The sequence below is a fragment of the Copadichromis virginalis genome, linkage group LG14 (assembly GCF_057382275.1).
Source record: "Copadichromis virginalis isolate Kocher_CV1m ecotype Utaka linkage group LG14, C_Virginalis_male_GT1.1, whole genome shotgun sequence".
Lineage (NCBI taxonomy): Eukaryota > Metazoa > Chordata > Actinopteri > Cichliformes > Cichlidae > Copadichromis > Copadichromis virginalis.
This window is the reverse complement of record NC_140631.1, coordinates 30,070,042-30,084,648: the sequence shown is the minus strand read 5'-3', so window position 1 is coordinate 30,084,648 and position 14,607 is coordinate 30,070,042. Positions and strand designations below refer to the sequence as shown.

Sequence of the window (14,607 nt, the reverse complement as noted above, 5' to 3'; positions counted from 1 at the left end):
GGGAGATTGTGCAGGTTGTAACTGTAGGAATGACTAGTTTACGAAGCTCTTAGATCAGCACAAGGCGAGTCTTGCAGCCTGGGTGCTTAGTGCATCACATACAGCACCGTGACCCCCCTCCCTCCCTCCCTCCATCCATGTGCAATGTGAAATTCAGCATACGAATCCCATGCATGCTGCAGCGGGCTCTATCAAATCCAAGAGTGCATTTTATCTGACACGTGATGCATTATTTAGTTACTTTTCCATCTTGAGGGCTGAGACGGTCACACCCCTCTCTGGAGAACTCAAATGGGACTGCTTGCTATGATAGCCTACAATGCACACATTTCCCCTCAGCAGCAGCAGCAGCAGGGACGTTATCTTCCAATCTGCTCGCTGCTTTATCACCCAAATGAGCCTCACATATTTCACATACACGGGCCAAACCCACCAGCCACATTAATAGAGCTATCTTTGCCGTGATCAGTCATCGTGGACACATGGATGTGTTATCAGAATTAGGCTATCTCATTTCAGGTAACCATGTAAATGAGCCAGGCCGTTTTCAAGGCAATTTTTGTTTTCCTGACAGCCTTTAACCAGGGCTAAACTTTCACGTGACATATGAGATATGCAGCCATTTGTTAGAATCAAATTGCCCCACAGTTCATATGACCTAACATACAGAAGAAGAAGGAGGGGGGGGGGGGAGGCAAAAAAAAATCTCTTGCGATCAGAACAAGCAGCACCAAGAGCACGCGAAGACAGCAGAAATCAAAAGCTATGTGCGGCACAAGATATATTGCACTTCAACTCACCTTGAGCGGCCGTTCCTCTGGTGCTGAATACACTTGCTATCAGAGTGGCCACATACCAAATCATAGTACTATTGCCGACCAGCTATTACCACGCAAAGTGCCCCGTTCAACCAATCTCTCATATTCGACCTTGCACCTCGCGGTCTCTTAGCACAAGCCCCTTTTCATATCCTATTTTCTTTCCTCGTGGCGTTTCCCTTCATCCCTTCCCTCCCCCGTCCTTCCATCCGCATCCTCTCCCGAAGAGACAGAGCACCTGCACCGTTTGTAGTAGACGGAGCCGTTTTACGAGCGCATAGTGAAACCAAGTGTGAGAATGCAGCCACAGGTCCGCCTCTCCTGTCACTGGATTGGCTGCTGATTGAGTCTTTGGGGCGTGTATTGGTTCTCCTTACGCCCCGCACCCGAATGACAGGAGAATCGGCCGTGCGCCGATTCAAGGTGAGTTGGAGCGTGCCGTAGTAGTGGAACCGCAGTATCATGCGCATTGACAAGAGAGCCCGTGTCCACATCTTTGAACACCTCTCCTAAAGTGTCCCCACGTGCACCATCACCGCACGCCATCCATTCATCCACCCACTTGCCTTTTGCATTATTCCTCATATCAATACTGGCAACCTCCCCCCCCCCCCAATCCCGCTACATAGGTTGCAGGTTGACTGTGTGTGTAATGAAAATGGGGGACGCTGGTGGAGCTGTGTGACTCATCTGTGGCTCCTCCACAGCCGTCGGTAGCTGTCATGTCGCTGTTGCCGGTTTAAAACACTCGTTTTTTTAGGGGTTTGGGGGGTTTCGCTACTGTGCCGTGTCTGGCTTTATTTGCTGGGTGTGGCGACACATGCGAGAGCGTTTTCCACTATTTTTTCCTCGATGGCCGCGAGCGTGAGGATGCAGCTCCATCATGCTGCCCACTGCGTACACATGGTTGCCACTGATAAGGGTGCCTCAGATTCACCCCCTCTGTTTTTCTACATGCATGACCACAGAGGATTCAGAACGCCTGTGCGTCTCTGGCTGCTCCACATCAGCTCAGATCGCGCACAAACTACACTCCTTACACGCTCCTGCCGCCGCCGCCGCTGCTGCCTTGTTACTGAAGATAAACATGTGGGTGATCTATCATTTTAGCAAAGTCTTGCAGCCGAATTTGTCTCATTTTTGCCTCGACATTTCTGTCTGTCTTGTCTGTCTGTCTCACCCCTCCCTCCTTTTTTTCTTTTTTTGCTCCTGCGTGAAATCAAAGAAAAATCTACAAATGTGACCAAAAAAAAAAATCAAAGACACCCCCCCCCCCCCTTTTTTTTTTTTTTGTCTGGAAACCATGCAGTGAAATGATATTGTCATAACGCATTTGAATATTTTAGCACACATTTGAAATCCACTATAGGGCTCAGGTTTTACTGGGATTAAACCTCAAGCATTAAGCCTCCTCCACATAAACTCGGGCATATGTGTTAAATGCAGTAGCATTTAAAAGGGACAGGCATACTGAAGTATCATACAGAACACAGTCTCTAACTCATCTTCGAGATGAGTTGCACTTTATCTCAGATGTGGGACATTTTGATGGAATATTCAAACAAAAGATAATTGCCCATTCTTTGATTTGGTGATGGTGGTGCTGCACTAATGTCACCTTAAATTCTCATAAAGGTGTCAGGTTCAGGTGTGGTTACTTTCAAGACCAAAGCTGTGATCCACGCATCCTCTTCAGGGTGGTAGTGTGGCTGGAGCCCATCGCAGCTGCAACAGGGCGAGAGGCAGGGTACGCCTTGGACAGGTCACCCGTCTGTTGCAGGGCTAACACATGGAGGCAGAAAACCATTTGCACTCACATCACATCTATTGGCAACTTCAAATTACTAGTTAACCTAACCCCACTACCTTCATCTCTATAGACTGAAGGAGAGAACCTGTGCAATATGCAAACTCCAAATAGAAAGGCCCCAGCCAGAGGGTGGATTTGAACCCATGCAGGACCTTCTTGCTGTGAGGCAACTGTGCTAACCACAGCTCCACCATGCCGCTTGCCATGATTCAGCTAATCTTATGAAACCTTCCACTTATTGTTATGCTGTAAGCAAGCATTTACCCCCATTCAGATTCTTTTTCTTTCACCCGCTCTATGTTACTTGCTTCCAGCCTTCGCATGGGCTCACACAAGATGAGGGGTTAAGGATTTATAAGACAGGAAGTAAGTAAAATAATAATTTATATTGAATATACCTTTATTGTGAAATTCCACAGAGCTTTGCAGTACCAAGCCTCTAAAAAGTGTTCAAATGAATCAAACTTCGTGCAAATATGAGGTAGAGGTAGCATCTGCTCCTCCCTCACAGCAAGCTGTAGCATGCTGCATACATGTTTCGGTGCAGCTCTTATAGGTGTGAGACCCAGTGCAGGATGCTAAAGAAAGCCTCCCTGAGCTCATGTTGTGCCAGTAAGAGAACAGCCTGAATGCTGCTGCTGCTGCTGCTGGAAGGAAGGCTTTACTCAGCAGCAGGCTCAATGGCATATACAATGCAAGTTGTGAGTCATAAATTATGAGTCCTAATTATCAATAGCAGTGTGGCAGGAAGCTCTTGTTTAGTCATGCCCCTACATTTAAACTCCACAGAGAGAGCTGCACGGAAGAAGTGTTAGCAATGCAGCTCGAGCCATTTGGAAGGTGGAGCATCCGTCAGATTCTCACAATTGCTGCCGGTGGAGTTGTGCAGCGTTGTGCTGTGGCTGCTGCATGGCAAAACAAGGTCATATTACCGCCAGACCCCCCTTCCCTCTCCAACCTTCACCTAAAGTTACAGAAGTGCTGACACAACACCAGGACACATTATAGGCCTATACCTTGAATATCCCGAGCCTTTGATGAGCCTGTTTCCACGGGGACAAACATGACATTTGCTTCAAAAGACCACAGGAGAGCCTTTTTTGTTGTTGTTGTAATTTCTATGGAGAACTTGATTTTCTATAACGAATGGCAAAGAAAAGATAAGAGTTAGGATAATCTCTTATGTAACACCACTTCTATTAGTTTTACAGCTCCAATCGAGGAGGCTGAGGATAGTTATTACCAAATGGAGCAAGGGAACATAAAAAAGTCTATATTTTTAAATATAGTGCGAACCAGTCGTGCTGTCTGGAAAATAATTTCAGGGATTTTTTTTGTGGAAAACAGTAATTTCTTTTAATGAAGGCATCATTAATCAGATTTCGGTTTCACCACATCCTTGCTGCAGAATGCTTTAAAGTGTATCAGTACAATTTTGGTGCAGCATTTCTGATTTTGATCATTCAAGGTCACGTTGCTGCATGTTGCATCTGCTGGATTTCTACATGTAAGGGAGGTTTATTACGTGGGTTTTTTTTGTGCTTGAATAAAAGATTATATCACTCCACTACCACCAAGTCCTGTACACTTGCTTATTTTTAGGGTGATCATCCGGTGGGATCATCTCAATCTGTCGCCACTGTGAGCAGACAAGTTTTTTTTTCCATGTCCTCCACAAGATTACTCTAAAAACTGGAAAAGAATACAGTTATAGTGTCCTTAATCCACAATTTTCAAACAAAACCCACAGCAAATCCTGGCTCTGTTCCTTTATTGTAGTGTGTTTAAAATCCAGTGCAATATGCATAGGCTCAAATGCTCCCACAGACTCGGATGCTTTAGTGACAGAGACATATGGGTGTGTACACTGAGGGCCCCATCCAGCATCAGTCAGTCAGGCTGCAGCTCGCTAACCTGCTTGCACCAAGCAAGATGTCAAGGACGTCGACTGCTGAGCAGATGTTCTGCTGCATGTCTGTTTATGGTGTTTTTAAAAGCTCTGTAGGTCACAATCATTTCAGACTGTTTCTAAGAATAATTCACACTTTTGGCCATTAGTGGTCAGCAGTGTTTTACACAACAGAATAGCCCTGCTTTTCAACTTTTATTTTTAGTTGCTGGTTTATTTTTGGACCAGCTCTTTATCCTCTCGAGGATACTTGAGGGTGCATGGGAGTTTGCCCAACCAGTCTACATGTGTTTTGTGGACTTGGAGAAGGCATTCGACCGTGTCCCTCGGGGTGTCCTGTGGGAGGTGTTGCGGGAGTATGGGGTGTCTGGCCCATTGCTACGGGCCATTCGATCCCTATACAACCGTTGCAAGAGCTTGGTTCGCATTGCCGGCAATAAGTTGGACTCGTTCCTGGTGGGTGATGGGCTCCGCCAGGGCTGTCCTTTGTCTCCGGTTCTGTTCATAATTTTTATGGACAGGATTTCTAGGCACAGCCAAGTGGCGGAGGGCTTTCGCTTTGGTGGCCTCAGAATCTCATCTCTGATTTTTGCGGATGATGTGGTTCTGTTGGCTTCATCGGGTGAAGGCCTCCAGCTCGCACTGGAACGGTTCGCAGCCGAGTGTGAAGCAGCGGGAATGAGGATCAGCACCTCCAAATCTGAGGCCATGGTTCTCAGCCGGAAAAGGGTGGAGTGCCCACTCCGGGTCGGGGATGAGTTCCTGCCCCAAGTGGAGGAGTTCAAGTATCTCGGGGTCTTGTTCGCGAGTGATGGGAGAAGGGAGCCTGAGATCGACAGACGGATTGGGGCTGCAGCTGCAGTAATGCGGACGCTGCACCGGTCCGTCGTGGTGAAGAGGGAGCTGAGTGTAAAAGCAAAGCTCTCAATTTACCGGTCGATCTACGTCCCTACCCTCACCTATGGCCACGAGCTGTGGGTAGTGACCGAAAGAACGAGATCGCGGATACAAGCGGCAGAAATGAGCTTCCTCCGAAGGGTGGCTGGCCTCTCCCTTAGAGATAGGGTGAGAAGTTCGGCCATCCGGGAGGGGCTCAGAGTAGAGCCGCTGCTGCTCCACATCGAAAGGAGCCAGCTGAGGTGGTTCGGGCATCTGACAAGGATGCCCCTGGGCGCCTCCTGGGTGAGGTGTTCCAGGCATGTCCCACCAGGAGGAGGCCCCGGGGCAGACCCAGGACACGCTGGAGAGATTATATCTCTCGGCTGGCCTGGGAACGCCTTGGTATTCCCCCGGATAAGCTGGAGGAGGTGGCTGGGGAGAGGGAGGTCTGGGCCTCTTTGCTTAGGCTGCTGCCCCCGCGACCCGGCCTCGGATAAAGCGGATGAAGATGGATGGATGGATGGACGGATGGTTTATTTTTGTGTTTGTGCAAAAAAAAATGTGGCATTAATTTTTCAAAATATGAATCAGCTCTCACTATGAGTTTTACAAGTTCAGAGTATTGATTAGCTTGTAGTTCACTTTCCCTTTCATATGTCTGACGAAACAGTCATTATCAATAGATGGTGTGTTGCATTACCTCATAGTGCTCCTACTACAGGATGGGCCATTTATATGGATACACCGTAATAACATGGGAATGGTTGGTGATATTAAAGTCCTGTTTGTGGTACATTAGTATATGTGAGGGGGCAAACTCCTCAAGATTGGTGGTGACCATGGTGGCCATTTAGAAGTCAGCCATCTTGGATACAACTTTTGTTTTTTCAATAGGAAGAGGGCCACGTGACACATCAAACTTATTGGTAATGTCACAAGAAAAACAATGGTGTGCTTGGTTTCAACGTATCATCAACCAGACATTTTCACCCAGACAGCTGGATATTTTCTCTTTTCCAGGCCATTCTCTATAAACTCTAAAGATGGTTATATGGGAAAATCCCAGTAGTTCAACATTTTCTAAAATACTCCTACCGGCCTGTCTGCAACTGTTTCACCTTCAGACTAACTTAAATCACTTTTCTTTCCCATTCTGAAGCTCAGCTTGAACTTCAATGTTGACCATATCTGCACCTTCAAAATGCATCAAGTTGCCATGACACTAATTAAGAGAAAGAATAAAAGGTGGAGGATGGCTGCGAAGTGGCCTGCAGATGTGCTGCAACTGTATAAGCATGTATAAGGATAATTAGCTTAATTAGTGTGCCATACCTGAAATTAACTAAGGGCATCAGCTGAGCTCTCAGCTCATGTGGGCTGGCATTGAGATCAGCTGATCTACTGTGCTGAGCTTGACTTTGTGGACTGTGTGAATTAACATGTGGGCCATTTGGATTTAGTGCGAGGCAAAGAAATAATCCTTAAGTAAGCCTTGTAGTGTCTCAGAAAAATCTCATATAACTTTTATAACCCAGAGAAAAAATAAAGTGAATTATTTTCGAACAATTTTTTTTCCAGTTTTTTGCCCGACGCAGACACACTGCAGCATTTCACAGAAATTATTGTATCAATGAGAACAATTAAAAGTAGGCGTAAATGCTAAACATAACCTTTAAAAGCAGGATCCAAAAACAATTTGATATCTTTGTGTCCTTTGTCTCTGTTTGTCTATGAAGCAGCAGATGTGACTGACAAATCCATTGTGTTGGCAGGAGGGCTTAGGGCCTCAAAGTCACTTTGATTCTCTGCAGTGCTCCTCAGATGAGAATCACTTGTCATGTTCAGTGGTCATCAGTAGAGTCTGTGAACAGCCCGCCCAAATTGTGTATCTGTGGGGAAAATACGGCAGTAGCGAAGCGCCACGCTTTGCTTTTCTCAGCGCACCGAATCACAGCACTATCCTTCACATGTGTCTTTCAGCTTAGCTCAGAAGGTTAAATAATTTAATTTTAACGTTTTTTTCAGTCTTGATTTGCAGTGAGTCTATATAACTACCCGCACGCAGCATCTCCACACCCATCAAAAGCCCTGCACTCAGCTTTTTGATGACAGTTATATTAAAACACATTTAGCTAAGTGTAGTTGCCATGGTTTTGCATGTTTGCAAAGGTGTACAGTGCTTCCAGAAATAGCTCCTCTTAATGAAAACACACCCAGCTATTATCATTATAAAGCAAAAGACCAGGGTGTGGAAGAAAAGCAGAAATTTGAAGTTCAACCTAAAATCAATAAGCCTCTAAACATCTGTGTTTTTTCTCCTGTGCATCGCACTATTTTCCAGCTCATTTGTGAAATCTATAAATACCACAGTGCAAAAAGAGCTGTAGATGCAGCACTGTCTAATTCTACACTCTTGATCTGTGCAGCATCACGGTGCCATTTAGCCTCTCTGAATGTGATCAGCTTCACTGTGGGCGAGGCTCAGTTGATGAAGGAGTTCAAGCTGTTGTGGCCAACGGCGGGAATCTCTGCACGTGAGCAAAACACAATGAACACAAAGAACTCGCCTACTGCTTTTGACTTTTCTCATAACTTTTGTAAAGTTAATCCCATTTGCAACCAGCAGACAAACTTTACAGTGCTACAAGCTGAACAGTGCAGTCTGTTCCCAGTGTTTAATACTGCTATGGTTTATTCCTTTTTTTACAGAAGAATTTAAACTATTACCCATCACTAGCTGAAACAATTCAGTGAACTTTTTGTTTTTAAAAAAGTACTGTAAGCACAGATGTGTAGAAGTATTCAAGTATATGCAAAATATGGAGTTATTCAGTATTTATTCTAAAGACATCTCTCTACCACACAACTTTTCATTTAATTTTCTTGAAAAACCTCAGTGAGAAAACAAAAACTCAGCTAAATCTTTTGTTCCTTGAGGATCAGGCTACAAGACATCATTCACATCACATTCAGCATCATCTTGACAAATGTGGCCTGGAGTGTAAAGCAGATAATGTACGTTCACTTTGACACACTCAGTAAAGTTACTGGATGAAAGGGGTCAGTGGCTTCAGAGAATTGGTTCAAGAATCTGTTACTGTTCTGCACAACAGTTAAAATAAGCTTTATATCCTCACAGGTGATTTTAGAGCTTTAGTCAACTTCTGCCTTTTTCTAATGACAACGATCATACAAATGCAATGAAGGCACAGCTGATTTGATTAATTTTCAAGATTTTACATCTGCAAACCTTTAACAACACTGGGGCTATCTTGTATTTTCCTTATCCTGATCACATGATTCATATGTGAAATCAATATCACAAAAGGTAACCTGTTATTCTGTCCTTCTTATATCATAAATGGTACATTTCAATGTGTGGTTAAACAAATCCATAAAAATTAACGTGGAAAATTCCTTCAGTAAATTGTACTGTACTTTTACACATTATGTTTTTTGTTTTGTTTTGCTTTTACAGGGGAAGCAGATGTAAAATAAGAAGCTATTTTATTTTAAGTTTGTAATTTCAGTTTCATAACCTGATCTATAATTCAGCTCTTCTATTGGCTGAGATATTGAAATTTTATACAGAGATCATTTGTAATTTCTAATGAATGACATTAGAAAACTGCAGCTTTAGAGAAAGTGCAGATAAATAATGCATCCCTCCATTTTCCTCCACTTATCCAGTTCAGGGTTGCAGTTGGGTTGGAGCCTTTCCTGGCTGTCATGGATAGAGCGGCAGGGTACGCCCTGGGCAGGTCACTGATCTAATGCAGAGAGACCGACAACCAGTTTACATCTACGGTATATTTTTGAATCACCAGTTGATCTAAGCTGCATGTCTCTGGATTGTGGGGAAAAAACTGGAGCAGCTGTAGGAAACCCACACAGAAATGCCCCTGGCTTCTTGCTGTGTGGTAACTAATCATGCTATAAAGGGCACAAATAAACAGTTATCAGGATATCCATAAAGGTCACAATGAGCTGAAGCATTAAGATTATATAGAGATAATTTAATTTAAGTGAATAGTTACATAATGCCGCAGAAGGACGCTGAATCCCTCCTTAACGAACCCATTTGCCTCCTTCAATCTGACATGATGTGAAACTTTAACCTCCCCAGCATTTGTTCCTTTTCCTGCCTTTTCTATCTGATCATTGTGTCTGGGACTTTGAGCTGCACCTTAAAGTCCCACCGACTCTTCTGGCTGCAGCTTTTTAATGAAAGCTCCATCCGAATGTGTGTCAGCTGCAATCAGAAAAATGTTACATTTAAAATGAAAGATCAAAAGCAGCGCAAGCTACACAGCCTCAGGAATCTCGCAGTTTTAAAAAGCACAATGCAGCTTAAATGTACTTACATTATACAGTTAGAACAGGAACAATATGCAGCAGAAATATTTGGAAGAGAAAAAGACACACACACACACACACACACACACACACACACACACACACACACTTAATGATGGCTGCATGGAGGGGGATGGCAGGCTTTATGGGAATCTTTAAAGAGCAGGTTTCTGACTCTCACAGAAGGTTACTTAGAGATTAGAATATCCATCAAAGAAAGTGTGACAGTTATGACCAATATAAAGCCAGAGATAGTCTACATTAGCATTTCTTTAAATCCCTTAAGATGTGGAGTGCCTTCATCTATCCAACATATGTATAATTTGTTTTCAGTGTGAAAAGCATGAGAAACAGCAGTATGTAAAAGTACTGGGCACTGAACTGCATATAAGGCATTTATATACACAATATAATAAGTGTATAAGGTCTAAAGTTTGGATATGGATGGCCATTATCTTGAGCAGGTTTATAATGATGCGTCTCTGCACGGCATAACAGCGCGTTGCTGCCGTTGTGCAAGACAGCGACCTGGTATGTTCTTTCACTTCTGCCCTGATTTTTTTAAATGAAATAAACAGAAAGTATCTGCTGTGAATAACCTGCAGAACTCTCTCGCTGCAGAACACAGCTCGCTGTGTATTTCGCAGTAACTGACTGATGAATCCGGCAGTTTAGAGATGATACGCTGCAAGTGAAATATGTGACTGCTTTGGCAAAGAAGGGCAAATGTTTCGGTCATGAGCAAGTCTTTTAAAACACCTGAATAATCTCTCCATGGTTGGTCCAGTCGAAAGAGTCAGAAGATGCCCTACTTACCTTCGTCTCATGACTGCTAAGATTTCAGAAATAAATCACATGACTCTGAAGGGAACGTTTAAAATTGCAACTAAAACCAGGAAAAGAGATCACACCACTCTGAGAATTGCCACGTGGGCTTTTAATTTTGTAAGAGATTGATTTTAAGATTGTTACTGAATGGTTTTATAGCTTTTCCAAGCCAGAATCAAGACTATATTTTAAGCTGTGTTCAAGTTTAAATCTCTAGCAAGAAAAGTACAATTACAGCTATTTTACCATGTTTCCTGTATCTCTGTTTTTATTGTTTTCTAATATTAAGGCACATTGTAACACTGGTTTTAGAAGCTGCTATAAGGAAGCTGTTATTATATACAGTATTTACACTTGAGGGACTAAAGTGCCTCCATTTGACTAACCATTTAAGTCTTGTAAGAAAAAATAGAAATCATGGACAAAGTAGTAAACAGTAAAATACATTATAGAATAGAATAGAATAGAATAGAATTCAACTTTATTGTCATTGCACATGCACAGGTACAGGGCAACGAAATGCAGTTTGCATCCATCCAGAAGTGCTTTAGTGATATAGATATATTACAATATATATTAGCAATAATATAGATATGTGAGTATATTACAGAAATGGGTCTATTATGGTATGTTATAATGTACACGGTATGAAGTATGTTGTGAATATTCTATAACTATAAGTATGTACAGGCTGTAGTGAGTACAAGCTATGTACAGGATATGAACAGGATATAAATATGAAAAACTATACAGAATATGAAATAAATAACTTTACAGAAATCTGAGATATACAGCTATACAGAAATGGGAACTATGCAAGTTGTAAACAGTTGTAGGATTAAAGATTATCGAATGTACAGAATGATTATTTACACAGAGCTATACAGTAGTGCAGTTAAGATGTACTGCATGCAGATTAATGCGGATCAACCATTATTAAAGGTTATAGTGCATGGCACATTGACTAAGGGGACTAACTAAAAAGATGTGATGTTTCTTGTGCTTTATTTCTGTTGCATTGAATCTAGTGGAGTTGTAGCAGAGAGATGCAGACAACAGTCAATAACAAAAGGCTTATTGTAGTTCAGAATTTTGTCTCTTATTCACAAAGGCCAAGGTTGGTCAATTTGGCCTCACAGATGAAGAGTCTTTACAGAATTTTCGCTGTACTACAAATAAAATATAAAAACCCTGAGGCTTCAGAGTATAATCAAAATGTTTAAACTCCAGAATGTGTTTATCAGGCGTTTATCCATTCAGCAGCAGTTTCTGTTTTTCATGATATACTGCAAAATGTCAAAACTCACAGGAAGGAGCGCAAAGCACGAACTAGAGAAAGAAATTTGCTCCTTTAATTCACTGTAGGTTTTACCTGCTGATATGCTTTAATATCCTGCGCTTATTTCAACCCCTTAAATAGCTTAGTTGGTGTTAGACCTGCCTATCAAGCTTGCACGAAGAGGGCTTGCGGGTTTGAGACTGGAAAGACTGGGTGGATATTAAATCCAACTGCAGTGCATTATTCATAGCTTGGAAGATATATAATCACTGTGCAAATGATGCACGATGGCTCAAGCAAACAGCCACCGCCTTGTACAACAGCTACATAGCACAGATGCAGGTGCCAATGAGCAACACCTGTAATATGACTCACTGTCACACTGTGATGCTCTGGCTAATTTGGCTCTTTAATTAGTTGAAGCATGGCACATATTTTTTGCATTTCACTCAGAAAAATGAAGTCTTCACATTTTTTCTCAAAAAGGAAGATGACAAACCTGGATATTTCTTTGTAAAACAATCAAAATGTACAGTTTTGTCTGAGCTGCAACAAAAGGGCAGCCACGAAGAGCTTCTCAACAGAGGAACCATTGCCTAGCAACACTACCAACAGTGAAAGCAGGGCAGCATGGTCTGATGGAGCATGAGTATTCAAAGAGGGCAACAAGTTCATCTGTAATATGTTGCCTTTTTATGTCTTTTTTTTCTTTCTTTCTTTTTCTTGTAGTGGGTGGACTACACGGTTGTATTCAGTGGGCTAAACCTTAACTGCATCAGAAGAGTTTCACATCATGTGACTGTGAAATTGTGGAAATGCAAAATATAATATATGCATACCTAATTATAGACCTTATGTCTACATACATGCTGTTGATCTTTGGATGAGTGAGATGTATTGGCAGATTATTATTTCTGGTTTCACACTGCCATCTACTGCTTTTTCCAGGAATCCAAGAAGCTGATATTTGTCAAAACAATTATAGGAAATACAACTCTATAAAAATCATATTAATAGAATCTTTATAGGACACTTTGATGTCGGGAATATAAAACAATTTATAGAGGACGCTGCAATCTTTTGAAATTGAAATAAAGATAAAAAAGCACAAGGTTCTTTCTTAATAAATGTTGCATCATCAGTGATTTTTGTTATATTTGTTTTGGTGAGGATTCCTTTGGGGGGGGGGGGGGGGGATCCTCTGCCTTTATGCCCTTGTCATGTTGATTAATTATTGCCGAAGACCTCAGCGGGGTCTTACAGGCAACTGTTTTCAGATAGATAGATAGATAGATAGATAGATAGATAGATAGATAGATAGATAGATAGATAGATAGATAGATAGATAGATAGATAGATAGATAGATAGATAGATAGATAGATAGATAGAACGTTTTCTCAGACTGTTTGCAGATCACTACTGCATGCATAGAAATCTCATTCTAACTGTCAAGCATGGTGGTGGAGCGATCATGATTTGGGCTTGTTTTGCTCCCACAGAACCAGACCATCTAGTCATGAACTCTGTATATTCAGTCCGGCCTTCTGCCTGGCAGCTAAAGCTTGGGCACAATTTGGGTCATGCAACAGGACAGTGATCCCAAGCACAGAAGAAGATCTAAAAGAGAATGGCCCAAAAACAAAAGAACCAAGGTGCTGCAATCAAATGCTGTGGTTGGACCTTAAGAGAGCTGTGCATAAACAAATGCCCATAAACCTCAAAGAACTGAAGCAATGTTGTAATGAAGAGTGTGCCAAAGTTCCTCCACAAGTCCCTTTAGGCCTGTAAAAACTCTCTTTTTCACATGTATGCGTCTCAGGTTTCCATCATAACGGTTCTTTAAAAATGTAAAAAATGTGTCATGGAAGCTAAATGAAAGTGTGAGAAGTCAAACTGATAGTTGACGCTATAGTGGATGGACCTTTAAATGACTTTATTTTATTTCTCATTCCAGTTTCGATGTCTATTCCATGCATAAAACAGAAGAATCAGTTCACTGTATTCAAATATCCAGACGACATACTCAACATACTCTTAACATTGAAACTGATTGTCATAAATATACTCACACCTACTGTATCAAGGAAATTAAATAGAGAAATTATTTTTTTTTTCATAGAAATAAATCAGTTTCTCATCCACTTTTGATGATCAAAACACTGACCTACATCCATCTTAAATCATCCTGATTATGCATTTCTCACCATTTTATCTTATATGAAAAAGAGGGACAGTCCTCCCGAGCATACAGAAGAGAGCAGCGTTACATGTTTATTTACAAGACTCTGATGCAATGATTGCCTTGTTCCCTCTCCTCTCTGATTCAGTTCAAACACCAATTACAGTGTCAGCTCACTGGAGACTTTAGCATGAGTTGTACTTCTTATTCACACTGAACTGGGGAGAACAAAACAAAGCATCATCCGTAAAAGATTATATCCAGTCTGTTAATCTGCATCGGCATCCTTTTCTTCTGATCATGTATATAATGCGTCTGTCTGTCAGCGTGAGCAAGAGATCTCAAAATGCTGCTTGATTTTCAGCTGTTATATGTTTCTTTTAATAAAGGGGAAAAAATCTTCCCTATTATGGTCTTTTAAGGTCCCAAAAAGAAAAATAACCACTAGAGGGTGTAGGTCGCCACTTTCCCACGAGAACATACGGTCAGAATTGTGCGTGTGTGTGGAGGAGGAGGTGGAGGGCATGTTTGGCACCGCCTACCGCCTG

At 42.1% G+C, this 14,607-nt stretch overlaps 1 protein-coding gene across 3 annotated transcripts in view; it reads right to left on the bottom strand.

The window, feature by feature from the left end:
• Positions 1–1,050, bottom strand: part of igsf9ba (immunoglobulin superfamily, member 9Ba) — a 71,509-nt gene extending 70,459 nt beyond the window's left edge. For all 3 annotated transcript variants that reach the window (XM_085430375.1, XM_085430376.1, XM_085430377.1), the window contains exon 1: positions 801–1,050. In XM_085430375.1, the coding sequence (XP_085286501.1) occupies positions 801–864 (64 nt within the window). In that variant the 5' untranslated portion in view covers positions 865–1,050. The remainder of the gene's footprint in view (positions 1–800) is intronic.
• Between the last annotated feature and the right edge of the window lie 13,557 nt (positions 1,051–14,607).